Source organism: Manduca sexta, unplaced genomic scaffold (assembly GCF_014839805.1).
Source record: "Manduca sexta isolate Smith_Timp_Sample1 unplaced genomic scaffold, JHU_Msex_v1.0 HiC_scaffold_1272, whole genome shotgun sequence".
Taxonomy (NCBI): Eukaryota; Metazoa; Arthropoda; class Insecta; order Lepidoptera; family Sphingidae; genus Manduca; species Manduca sexta.
Genome location: NW_023592121.1, coordinates 1 through 13,947, shown reverse-complemented (window position 1 = coordinate 13,947; position 13,947 = coordinate 1). Strand labels below are relative to the sequence as shown.

Sequence of the window (13,947 nt, the reverse complement as noted above, 5' to 3'; positions counted from 1 at the left end):
TAGGTGTTCAGTTAAGTTTTAATTAACATTTTCATTAAATCAACCAGAGCTATTTCTACTGGATATTGCTTTGTTGCATCTAGAAAATTCTATTATCGAAAATAACCAGCAGTAAGCTGTAGGGTGTCAGTAAACATGTTCCGTTGTAATAACGACCGTCCATGGCCATTAAATACCCACAATTTTAGAAATATTTTAGAAGCTTTGAGCCTTATCTGACTTCCAAACACAATCATTCAATCTATTTAGAGAGTGGCACCCGAATTTTTATTACACTAAATAGTGGTATTACAGACATTAAAAATATCCTGGAATTGTCTTGTGAGCACTGAATCTATACTATTGAAGAATTTGTTTGTTTGAACGCACTAATCTCAACACTGAACTGAACTTCTAAACTGATTTTTATTTTTTTTTACTAATAATTACTCCTGTGTGTTATACTCTACTTTTTATCCCGGAAAATATTCATCGCAGAAAAACCTTTTTCACACGGGCGGAGTCGCAAGCAACAGTTAGTTCATTATACATGCATAGAATTCAGATACTGGTAAAATATTGCGTTTCCCAAAAGGTTTGGCTAAGTTGAAAGCTAACCGCTTTAGCGGTGTTAGATTTTGTGGACCATGACACCTAATAAGTTTCGTTTCTGTTTTGGACGAACATTGCCCTAATAAACACACTGATTTTTTTTATTTATAAGAGATACCATTATATATAGATACAGATACCACATACAGTACATTTTTTACTACAAAAGTAAGTATAAGAGCGTATGTTTTCTTTTGTAGGTATTTACAACTGACAACTAACCTTCTGCACGTTATGTTAATGATATCGTTTTTTAGCATATACAAAATCGTTGCAGGTTGGGTTATATTTTATGGCTCACTCTTTTTTCTGCAAAAGTAAGATGTCTTTATACATTAACTATCTTTAACAATACATGCAACCCATATTTTTCTTCGGCGTAAAGGTAGACTATAATATACGATAAGACTTAGATACCATTAAGTACTCACATCTCAGTACCACTAGCTATGTATGTCCTGTAGATCGTCTTCAATATATTCAATCTCACGCCTTTTATCCCTGAACGGGTGGGCAGAGGCACAACTCAGGAGGACTTTACGCCATGTGGGTTCCGTCCCATGATGTGATAGGGGGCGAGCCTATTGCAATATCGGTCAAAACATTCTTGACTTCGGGCTGATACAGAGTAAAAAACCCCAAAGGCCCAGGGATCGAACCTGAGACTTAAGCACTAAAGTCGTATCGTAATACAACTACGCCACGAGGCAGTCAATTAAATATTATGTACTAATTTTAAATCCATCGTGAGGTTATCAAAGTGGTGTAATAAAAACTACACTGTTAATGCTTACTTCTAATGACCCAAATTTCACTCAAAATGTTCCCTGTAATCGATTACATTCATATACATAACTATAACGTTATTACAATTGTATAAATAAAATTTACAGTTTATTTAGGACAACCTCGTATCCGTCGCATCGTCAAGGCCCTCAGATGTTTTCTGAGACAATTTGGTGAAAACCTATTGAAAAGGTTTTTAAGCATGACGATTCGCCTAACCATTACAATACATAGATTAGGTGTCATAATAATGTCATATAGTTTTAAGTACTGACTAGAACATTACAATATTACGACCCTGTTACAATTTATTATATCCAGCAAATATTATAATCTTTGCTAAATCTGAAAAATCATTAAAATTAAACTATTTTTCGGATTTTATCGCGGTTTTAATTCGAAGACTGCAGCCTTCATGTTCACGGGGAGACTGACAAATCATATAATTTTGGTGAACAATCTGGGGATATAACCTAGTATTTAAACTACTATGGAAATATGTTCCTACTGTAGCAATAAGGTAGGGTTAAATTTAAAACTTTTCAAAATGATACAGACATAATATAAAGCTGTTACATCTAACATAACTTATTGAAAATGGATTCCATCGTGCAGCTCCAAAGCCTACAATTAATTACTAAACCATCCTTCGATTGAAGTACAAAGAAATCTCTACATAAGGAGACGGGTCACAAGGCGGCATCGCGGAGGAAGAACTTTCAGGAGGATGCCATGTTGCTTCCCTGATCAAGAACATACTTTCATTGTACAATATACATGGACAGGATCTGTCCATAATGCCCTACGGACCTCGGCAAGGTTTTGGTTTTGTAAATAAAAGAAATACACCTATTTCTATATAATCCCACTTTATATCCTAATATATATACTTATACATAATGACTTAATTGCTACCCATTCTAAAAAAAATTGTATTAACTTTTAAAACTTATATTCTCCTTTGAATATATACACTTATTAGGTACCTGATATTATAGTTTCTATTTACGTAGGCCTTGCAGGTTTGAAGTGGCACATGCTTCTAGTCTTACGCGGTTTTATTGTGACCACAATTATTGTATGCGAATCGTGTACAATTTGTTGCTATTGCGTTTATTGCATGGATTTTATTGTTAATAAATAATATTCTTTATTTATATATCATGAAAAGGTTAGCTTAAAAAATATGATATCAGGGCCTTGCTGTAGAAAAATTCTGAACTATTTATTTATCCTGAGCGATTTTTACTAACACTTTTACTTAGGTTTAGTAAACCTATATTTACTTATAAGTAGTTAAGTATTCTCTTTCCTTTTATTCACTCAAAGGTGTAATTTATTACGCTCAAGTATTAAAACAATGCTATATTTACCTACTTAGCCAATTTTGGCTAGGCACAAAATAGGACCTTATGAAATTGTTGCATATACTTAGTTTTAAATTAAATCTTAGGCAGCAGCAGGTATTTTGATCCTATAGATATATTATTATATAGCAGGTACCGACCTACTCTTCACTGAATTGCTGGCCTGATTATAAACAAAATGTTCGAATGAATGTTGCTATAGTTAGATAATAGATACCTACTTATTTTTTAATGATGTTATTCATTTGCCTAGGCATACCTATGTATACATTAGTGATTAGGCAGGCGTCTTTTTAATATAATAAAAAATACTTGCTGAATAGTAAGTACCAACAGTAAGTAGCTTATTTGTTTTGTAATATTTGATACAGGTTACGGTAAGTTGAATTCATTTTTATAACTATATTGGTGCAGACATAAAACTCCATTATACGTGTGTTATTTTAACTCCATCTATACGCTTAAAGTAAAAACTGTTTTGTATCTGTTAATATTGTGCTACTATGGCTAGATGGCTGGTGACGAAAGAGTTTACGAGTTAGGAAGGGACTGTTTTTGTTGAAAATTATAAAATGATCGTATTTTAATTTAAATGATGGTAGGTACATATTTTATAAAATAAATTAACACTCAAATATTAAATATGGTTATTATGTTATTTTGAACCAATTTTTAACGAATACTTCAAAGTCAATTGACATTTAATAAAATTAGCATTGACATTTCTTTGTCAGGGCTACCAGACTCTGTAACAAAATATAAAAACTGTATAACTGATGAAATACAACTATAGTTTATTATACAATAATTTGGAAAATGAAAACATAACACCGGTGATCAATAATTAATATTAAATCATTATTAATAATTATGAATGTATTTAGAATACACACAAAAACTCTTTGTTGATTAAGCCCTCAAAGATTCGACTCTGAAAAATAAAAAAGATCAGCGTTTGTTTTGAACAATATACAAATATTATTTGAACAATTTTTAAGGCGTATACTTCCAATCTGAACTACATTTTAGCGAAGCAATGATGAGATTTCTCGTTGAATATTTTCTTGAAGATATTATTGTTTTCAAAAACTTTGTGTATATTCTAAAATAGAGTAAATCCCACAAGAAAGAGTCGAAAAACGAGATAAATTTGATGATCTAAACAACCTCATCTACTACTAATTACAAAGAGGGCTTTGTAATTTTAAAGTACAGCGTATCAAACTCATATATTTCCTTAATCTCTGCGAGGCCCTACTCGTTACCCTGACACATTAGACATTAGTATAATATAATAATGTAGGCCATAGCTGAAGCCAGTAGACAATTCCCTACTATGTTCTTCAAACTAACAATACGAGAATGTTTCCAAGAATTATAATTTCATAAGTGAAACTAACAATTGAATTATTACTACTTATTCTTATTATTTTTATTTACCACAAGATATACCGTGTAGGTATTAATTTTAGACACATAAGTAAATTCATTGTAGATATCCGCTGGCAGCACTAACCTCAGGCCGTCATTGTCACTGTAATTTATATGCGCTGCAGCTCTGTGGTCATTGGTCACTGGTCAGTGTTCTGTCAAGCAAGAGTCAAGTGACAAGACTTGTCAGTCGCAATTTTACTCGTTTATATGTAAAACGTATTTGGGTATTGATGTGTACTTCTAATGAGTGTAAATACGTAAAACTAATTTGAAAAATGTACATATATCAATTACCATTTGAGATAAACAGAGAGCTGTGCAGAATATTAGACCACTCTGACTATTGGGAAGAGCTGGCAGGCAATCATATGAAATATTCACCGCTGGATGTAATCGTATGTATTCTTTCATTACTGATGTTTCGGTCTTGGGATTTTCCCAATCACGAGTTTCACACAAACAACGTTTTTGGTATTTCCCAGGTTGAAACGTTGTCTTTAACATAAATTGTGTATATTTAATCTACCTTTATGAGGTAAGGTCCTAGCAAGAATCGATTATACCTACATATAAATTGTAAATAAATATTACTCCGTGACCTAAGTTCATTGACTGCAAATAGACATCAGATCTATGCCATGAATTGTGTGCCAAGAAAATATGTTTCGAAATATCTTTAAAATAACATAAATAATTCATTATATTTCTTTGTAGATAATAATATCCTTTACTGCCTGTTGTAAAGACTGTTTGCAGGATAAATGTGTGTACATGATGTAACAACATACATTTGAATATGTAGGTATGTTAATGTATGTTATTTATGGTCCTGGCCTCATGTTAGTCATACCTTAGATTAAAATAAAAATTTACTTATTCTTCCCTATTTAGATTGAGCTTTTAAACTTGTTTTATATTTGTAACAATCTTAGAAATTGTTTCTTTGTATTTTTTGTATAAAATCTCAATATTTATCCCATATAATGGGATAAGACACATTAAATGAATCTTTTTGCATAAAACTTCTTTAATAATGCATTATTGTATACTCTGTGACCATGTCAGGGCATCTTTTTTAGTTTATCACATTTTTTATTCTTTTTTTCCTCATAGTATGTTTAAATTTGATAGATTTTATTTTACATTGAATTGACTATGTTTTATTGTAATTGTTATGTGCATTTCATTTGCACTAAGCCCACTCCTATGGGGTGAACACCCATACACATTCCATTTACCAGAACGGATTTGGCTTAAGTTTTCTAATCAGCTGCTTGGATGATAAATCATTCCTGAGGAAACCAATCTTACAAAAATTATGTTGGAATTACACACAAAATAGGTTGTCCAATTTGCGAATTGAATACAGGACTCCACAAGCACCAGTACATATAGACTAACACTAGACCAGGTGAATAAACATTTTAGATATAATATAAAACTCTATTACCTCATAGAATGAACAGAATTCATGACTTTAGTTATAAATTATACAATATAAAGAAACAACATCGAACCTGTATAATTTAATTTATATTCTGAAGATTTTCCTGTTAGTTAGTCATGATGATTCCAGTGATATTTTGACATTATCATTTCATGTGAAATAAATGTAAATCTGCAAGAACACATAAGGACAGGTAATTTACACATGGTGTATGCAAATATTCCAAATAGAAAAATTTCACATCTTCAGTATTCCAATGGTATATCTACTTGTTTATTAGTATAAAAAAATATTAGATAATACATTAAAATATAGCAGAAATAGCTAATGACAAACAATTCATTGAACTATTACAATTAAATTTTATATTTCCTGCAAGTTATGAATCCACATTTAAGTGGAATTCTTAACATAGTATGGTTTATCATAATATATTAGAATTTATATGCAGTATATGTATGTATTTAAACTAGACAAACTATATGAAAGGCAAAATTGTTTCAGGTTACATTAAGAAAACTTTCTTGCTGGCCCAATAAAGCCTTAAGTCATGGCTTTGTCAAAGAATTTATTTATTGGTTTCACTTTGTTCCCTAATAATACATTTTGATAAAACAACCCTTGATTTTGACAATATTTTTTAATATTAACTAAGTATTTATAAAATCAAAGCCCAAATCCTATAGAGGCGAATACAATGATAACTTAATGGCCGAACAACATAATACTTACCCTGCCATTTTAATGATTTCTTTTATCTTAAATCTACATGTCTAGTGATTTAAAAAAATAATATATATTTTCTTTATATTTTGTTTTCCCTTTTATTTTGTTATTATTATTTTTTTAATTAGGAAATAAAACAAACCGCCCGTAAAAATGACTTATCACCAACTGAAATGTTACTGACGCGCTGGGGTCAACTGAACCACAAGGTTGAAGAATTGTTCTTGCTGTTGTACCACATGGAGCATGTGCCTGCTCTACGCTGTCTGTCATCTTTGGTTGACAGCAGATTTGTGAAACTGATGAGGAAACTTGAAAGAAAAAAAGGCATTACAAACAGCAAGAATAATGGAAGTAACGGTATGCTTTTTTTGTACATTTATTTAAAATTAAAAGTTTACATGTTAGAAAAATTGTTTGTATTGTCATATACAGGGCCATTATGAAAATGCCTTAATAAATGAAACCATTTACTTATCTTCTTGAAAATAACACTATATCATAAATTATTCTCAATATTATGTAAAATAAAGTGTAGATTATATAAAGAAGTAAGTGTAGATTTGGAACAAAATCAATATTAATAAAAAAGTTATTTTTATATTACATCCCAAAAGGCTACTACTACTGCACGAAAAAAAGTTGTCAGAGCGGCAACATCATACTTTAAGTCAGATAGACATTTAAACACAACATATTCCCACTAAACTTAAAACTACAAAATGGTCTAAAAATATATTAGAAAACTAAAACTGTTATTTTGGGTGAAAATCGTTGCATAACTTTTGGCACAATGTTAACACGGGTAACAACAGAAATGTGGTTTCATTTACTAACATAATGTAAAAATTACCCTGTAGAATTTTTTTAGTAAAAGGAAGTATGACAAAACATAATTTTGATTTATACAAATAAAAAAAATTAGGAAAAACGTAACAAATAATCGCTTATTAGGTCAAAACTAATTTTAGTACAGGGAGTATGTACGGGAGGACATTGATATACTATTCTAATTATTTAAATTGATTTTTCTCTTAAGCTAAAGAGGTACGCTTACTGCCTCATAGAGTAAACGTAACTTGTGTAACATTTATAGTTATACTTTTTATTTTATAAGTTTTTTAGCATCATTGTTTTACAGTTTTATGGAGATGTTGGCCTTTTTTGTGTCACGAAGTTACTGTGCTATGTTGTAGGCGGTAACTATTTAGGTAATTGCTTTTTGCTCGGTGTTTTGTGACGATTAGCGAATCAGTATCAACCAGAGATGTCTTAAATATATTTTTAGCATATTTTTATTCCTATGTCATACCTTGAAATTGTTTCTGATGCATACGTCATTATGAAGGAAATAATAATAGGAAAATCCGGATTGTGTTTTGATTACAAGAATTAGACTACCAAAAGTTATTTGCTTTTAGATAACCCTATAAACTATTACTCTGAATAAGACATTAAATTAAATAGCATCGATAAATCATTAGGTTGTTTTGACAATACTTTTAATTTTATATTTGTTGTGTACATAGGGCCGGTCTTAGCTTTTCGGGTGCCCCCCTTTTTATGACGACCTTTTTTTGGGATTATGTTTTTGTAGAAAAAAGTATTAGGTTTATAACGACGTGTTTCTGTTAGAGCTTTTTGCACGCACCCAAAGCTTTTGGCGCCCTCCCTAGGGCCTGGTGCCAAGGAGGAGTGTCACGAATAAGCCCCCCAGTACTTCCCTAAGTGCGGTTCTGCTTGTACGTACCTACGAGCGCCGCGTCATCTTTGGGCTCAACAGTATCTCAAAATTGTTACTTATTATTTAAATATTTTAATGATTAAATTATAATATCTATTATATGTACACAATTAACGCCCGTATTTACAAACGCTATTAAACTAAGTACAGAGTAATGCTATGATAAAAAGCCTGTTTCTCATTGCTTTCGGCATGAAAACTTTCGTATTGCGTAGGCATAGGAGAGACCGAGACTCTGTGATAGAGGTACAGCTTTACTTCAGTTGGCTGTTAGATAAATAAAACTGAACTAGGCCAAAGAAAACATTGAAATTGCTGTTACGATGTGTTCAGGACTACTGTTCGTCCTCATAGTATTGTTTGATACGCAAATACATATGCCTAGTTATTTCATTATTACTTTTGTTTTTCATGAAAATAAATGGGACGATAAAATTTATTTATCAATATTTTTTCTTCAATCTGGAGTGTTTTTTTTCCTATAGACAATTAATGTCTACGTTTTTTTTTTTCAGAAAATGGCAATAAACACAGCACGGTGAAAGCCGACGGTACCTGCAGTTCGATACCCCTACCGGTTGTACTCATCGATCAGGTATTTATTGTTTGTTTTCCTTGATTTATAATCAAGTTACGTGATTTATATAATGGATTGACGTATTCATTTTGTTGTCTAGAAAATGACGCAAATGTATAAGTTAGCTAGCTTAAAAAAAGAAACGTTTTTATACTGGGGCTGCAAGGTAATACAGTGTGGACCAAATAAAATGATCAACGGGACATGTCGTATCTCTCGATGTCGCCATAATTGTACCGGTTTTGCGTTTGCCTCCATTTCGTTAAAACAGTTCGATTTCGCATTCCAGGGTCAGTCACTGTACATAGCTTACTTTGTACAGTGACTAACCTATTGAAATATCTACTACACAAATCATTGTGTCTATCCATAATTCAGGTGCCATCTTAAAGCTTTTTTGCCTCAGTCATGACGAAATGTTCTTGGTTCAAACAGTCTAAAGGAGGTATATAACATTTACCAAGTATTTTATTTTCTAAGTATGTGGAAAAATCTAGATTGTGCTATCAACCTAAACCATTAGCAGATCTTCTTTGAGCTAGGGTTGTCATATACTGGAATAAGAGACAGGCCGCGTGCCATCACATAACGATAAACATTTGCAATGATTTGACGTATCGTGGTTGAAAAATACGTCTTAAAATTTCCAGATTTTTTTTATTGAGTTGAGTTTGGAAAGAATTTGGCCCGAGTCCATACTGTAAATGAATGTCAAAGGCAGCAGCGATTTTGAATTCATTGTATGCAAAACTTATTATACGGCACGCGATGACTAAACTTTCATTAAATAATCGATAAATTGTATGTTATCGCTTCATCGAGTGACAGTATCATTAACCGCGAACGAGTGGTCCATATTTAGGAGGTATATAAGTACCATTATTAATGATAAACATGTTGTGACATCATGTTTACTTTTCAGGTTAGATACGAATTATGTAGGCGACCTTGTAGTAATAGGCTGACTTTATTAGCTATTTGTTTAATATTTTGCAGTTAATCTACGTACAAATTATCACAATTATTAAAACCTACTCCAAAAATCACTAAAATCGAAAAATAACTAAGCTTTATACAGACAAGCAAGATACTTACTTAATCTTTTTCCAATCAGTGTTGTTATGTTTATACTAGTTTTTGCTCGCGGCTACGCCTGCGTGATACAGTTTTCCGGGATAAAAGTCCCGCCATACAAAATAGCCTATGTCATTCCCAAGGTCTCAAACTATCTTCATAACAAATTTTGTCGCACTTAGTAGGGTAGTTTTTGAGTTTATAGCGTAAAGACAGGCAGACAGATGCGGCGGGGTACATTGTTTTAAAATATATGTCTTAGATCTGTTTTTAAATCCTACCTTCTCCGCCATATTAAATGGACATAGGAATCAAACACGTGTGCCGGGATTAGACTGGTTTATTAACTCATGCAGTTTACGCCGGTAGATAAAAATAATTTTAAAATTGAGTACAATATCATATTGACAAGATCGTTTTAAGAGGAACAATTCCGTTATTGTTGCAGTAGGTTCTTTAACCGTTTACACAGCGCACGCTACGGAAGAAAATTCATGAATTTTCCCGTTTGTGCAATATTTTTCATTGATGCTCCACTCGTATTGGTCACAGGTCATAGTCATAGTGATGTTATAATAGCCTTTAGCCTTCCTAGATAAAGGGGTTATCGAACACTAAAATATTTTTTCAATTCGAACGTGTAGTTCCTGAGAATAGCGCGTTAAAACGAACAAAGTTTTCGGCTTCATATTATAGTACCTATATATACATTAAATATTTATTTTGTATTTAGTACCTAATTTAAATTGTACCTCGTTTTGGTATATTTGTTCTTTACTTAACTTAAGTGACAATTTGTATAGTTAATGGATGCAAATAGGCCTAGATCCTTTTCGCTAACTAAGTCAGTGTAGACAGTGTAACTACAGGACCTAATAAGACTTATCATCTCATGTCTCAGGATGGCGGGCGTAGTGGTATACCAAACAATACTTTGTAATTCAAGGTGTTGGTTGGTATTTCTACTGTTTATGAGCGGTCGTATCGCTTACCATCAGGCGAACAGCAAGTTCGTCTCATCATTATAAGCAATAAAGAAAAATATCCCGGATTTATTACCATAGATCATGGTTACGGGAAAATTTCTTACTTTGTTTTATTTAAGTGCTGTATTGTTAAAGGGTTAAGTATATATGCCGTTTTCTTGGAAATTTAAAAGGGGCACCTGTGGCCATAAATTTGTGGTTCCATACATAATAAAGTCGGATCTTACTTGGTTATTTATGTTACAGGGCGTGCATGTCTCGAGTCACGGACACGCGGGCAATTCGCCCTCCATCGAATCGAGCACGGACACAAGTCGAGTGAGTATACACATTAAGTTTGTTATCATCGCGGAAAACTCAATTGTTGAGTTTTGAAAAATGTGATATTTTGTAGGATTGCATGAATAACAAAGGTCATAGCGGTGATTGTTGATAATAAACAGCGCAATTTCCTCGTGATTTCGAGAATAGGAATCGCTTATAATTCGTTAAGGTGTCGGATCTTGTAAACATAGCACGTACATTTTGCTCTATACTTCGGTTTCATAAATTACTAAAGATTTTAACAGTGAATGTTCACTTAAATGTTGTTATAGCTTTAAATATTTGTGTTAGGGATTCTGGATATAACTATAGGCATATACCATATCACCAACCATTGTTGGTGGTAGGATAAATTTTATATTCGTCCGAATAGCGACCACCATACACAAAATGTTAAAACCCGCCATAGTGGCCCACGTAAGTGCGTCGCGTTCCGGGATCAGCCTGTGTATATCCGGTTAAGGTTATAGCTTAAGGTCCATTTTTCATAAATTTTGTTTCACCTTCAATCTGGGTAACTAAACAAGTATTGACAAGTAAAGAATTTAAATTCACGTCTAGTTAGTGATTAGTTCTCGCAGTTGAAAGAAAAACGTAAAAATAATTAATATGCATGGATATTTCGGCCTTTAAAATTTCGTCGTATTAAATTTTTTCTTTACTTGTCAATACTTGTTTAGTTACCCAGATTAAAGGTGAAACAAAATGTATGAAAAATGGACCTTAAGCTATAACCTTAAGCCGGCATAATTGTGTCTACAGTCGAGGGGTAATCATCTCTCGTCAGTCGACATTGCATTGGACCCTACTCCATTTATTATCAGGTACAGTAGGGTCACATTGCCGCGCACTACTAAAAAACAAAAATATATATGTTGTTCAACATGTAGTGTAGGTTTACACATAGGATCTTCAATATTCTGTACTCGACCATCGTGACGTTATATACCTAATATAATGTCCGTGGATTGTTTACGTACATATTACTACTTCAGATATATATGTGTACACATCAATTGTGCCGATTTAACGTGTTAACAATATTCTTTGTCGTCGGGTTCGATAATCGATATAAACAGAATTTATACATCATTGGATATTTAAAGATATAGACGTGATCAAATCATAATACACGTGTTAAAATTGTCTTATGTGTATGAAAATTGTGTAACTATCGTATTTTAGATAAATTATTATATAATGATTTCTTAAGTTTACGCGAATGTTAATTAAACTATTTTACGAATTTTATCGCGGTTTTAATATTTTACTATACTCCCGACGTTTCGAAGGTTTTGCAGCCTTCATGGTCACCATGGAGGCTGCAAAATCTTCTCTCCATTCTTTATTGGCGTCCAAATCTTTCTTAATAATATAAACGATAAATAATAAAGCTACATACCTACACAAATAGATGTCGGTATGTAGTACGTGTTTTCGTATTGGCCTATATTAGCGATTTCATCCTATAGAATTTTATGTTTATGAAGATAACACGCTAAATAAAGCATATATTCATTTTTTAACACTACATTAGCAAAAACGAAAATGAATAAAATATACAAATATTTTCAAGCTTCGCATCAAGGCCAACAAAACTAAAGATTCAAGAAATAACATTACATAATACCCTTGTGATCAAGTACCCATGTATTGTAATGCCAATTCTGCAGAAAAACCTTTTGTTTTTATAAGCTTTTATTCAACTGGCAATGTATGTACGCACGTATGGATGTATGTATGTATGTATGTATGTTATTCTATCTTATACGTAATCTTGCAACAGAATTTTAAAACAGTTATCCTCAACCGATTAAAATGAAATTTTGCATACACGTTTAATTTGGATGGTTAGCCAAGTGATATCATTTTAAGTCCAATATGGCGGACGGCCTAAGATGGACTAGTAATTTTTTGTGCACGCCCATGATTTGGGTATCAAATGATAAGGTTTGTTGAGAAAAATAAAAAAAATAAATGACTTCTCATAATCCAATATCACGGATTACTCAAGATAGCGGACTAGTTATTTTTACGCACTCCTATACTATGGGAATCAAATTAAGAGGTTTGCTGAAAGAAATATGAATAAACTGACATCTGTGTTCAACCCTTCGAGGAGATGGTGTACTACTGTCCGGCTTAACGGCAAGGCTTGGCGGGGTCGTGTATTAACTAATGTCAACCTATACCCTAGGCAAATCCTAGTGGTAATGAAAAATTCGAATTAGTGAGGAACAAGATGGCCGCCAAAGCCATTTTAAAGTTATAATGTTCCATGGCAAACCTAGGGTTCCATAACCTAGGGTTAGGGTCAGTTTGGTGGTGCTTGAACAATTGTAGGCACTCACAAGATTTAACTGTTAGCGGTAAATAAATTCAAGATGGCGGAACCAATTTGGTTTCCAAACTTTTTTTTTGGCTCAATCGATCTGAAATTTTCCTATCCTCGGGTTTTTAAAGAGGCCGATCGTAATTTTGGGGTCAAATTGTCAGGTCAAATATTCTGAAAAGAAAAAAAAACTTAATAGAATCAAATTAAAACTTTATTTTAATCTTTTAGAGCATTTAAATATATAAACTTGTTTTTAATCCTGTTTTTTTTACTATTAATAATTATTTCGACATGTCAATGAAAAGATTTTAATTTAATGTCTCGGTGACTATTCCATATACTGAACGTAGTAGGTACGTACTAAATATCAGATTACAAATCATGACGATAATCCAAATACATACTAACAATACCAATAAACACCTAAATTCTTAGAATTTTTATAATTAATATAATTACTTTAATACATTTACAGAACACGTCATCGACACAAGATGGAAACGACGACGATGAAATCATAAAGAACGTGTCCGCCATACCGAGAATGAGTTACAAT

At 32.4% G+C, this 13,947-nt stretch overlaps 1 protein-coding gene across 1 annotated transcript; it reads left to right on the top strand.

Annotated features, from left to right (window-relative positions):
• Positions 1-4,311: 4,311 nt before the first annotated feature.
• Positions 4,312-13,939, top strand: LOC119188496 (the record flags this gene model as incomplete). Its single annotated transcript, XM_037445174.1, has 5 exons — positions 4,312-4,573; positions 6,480-6,711; positions 8,611-8,690; positions 10,979-11,050; positions 13,867-13,939. Coding segments are annotated over exons 1-5 (577 nt in total), but the record flags the coding sequence as incomplete, so codon positions are not given.
• Positions 13,940-13,947: the final 8 nt, after the last annotated feature.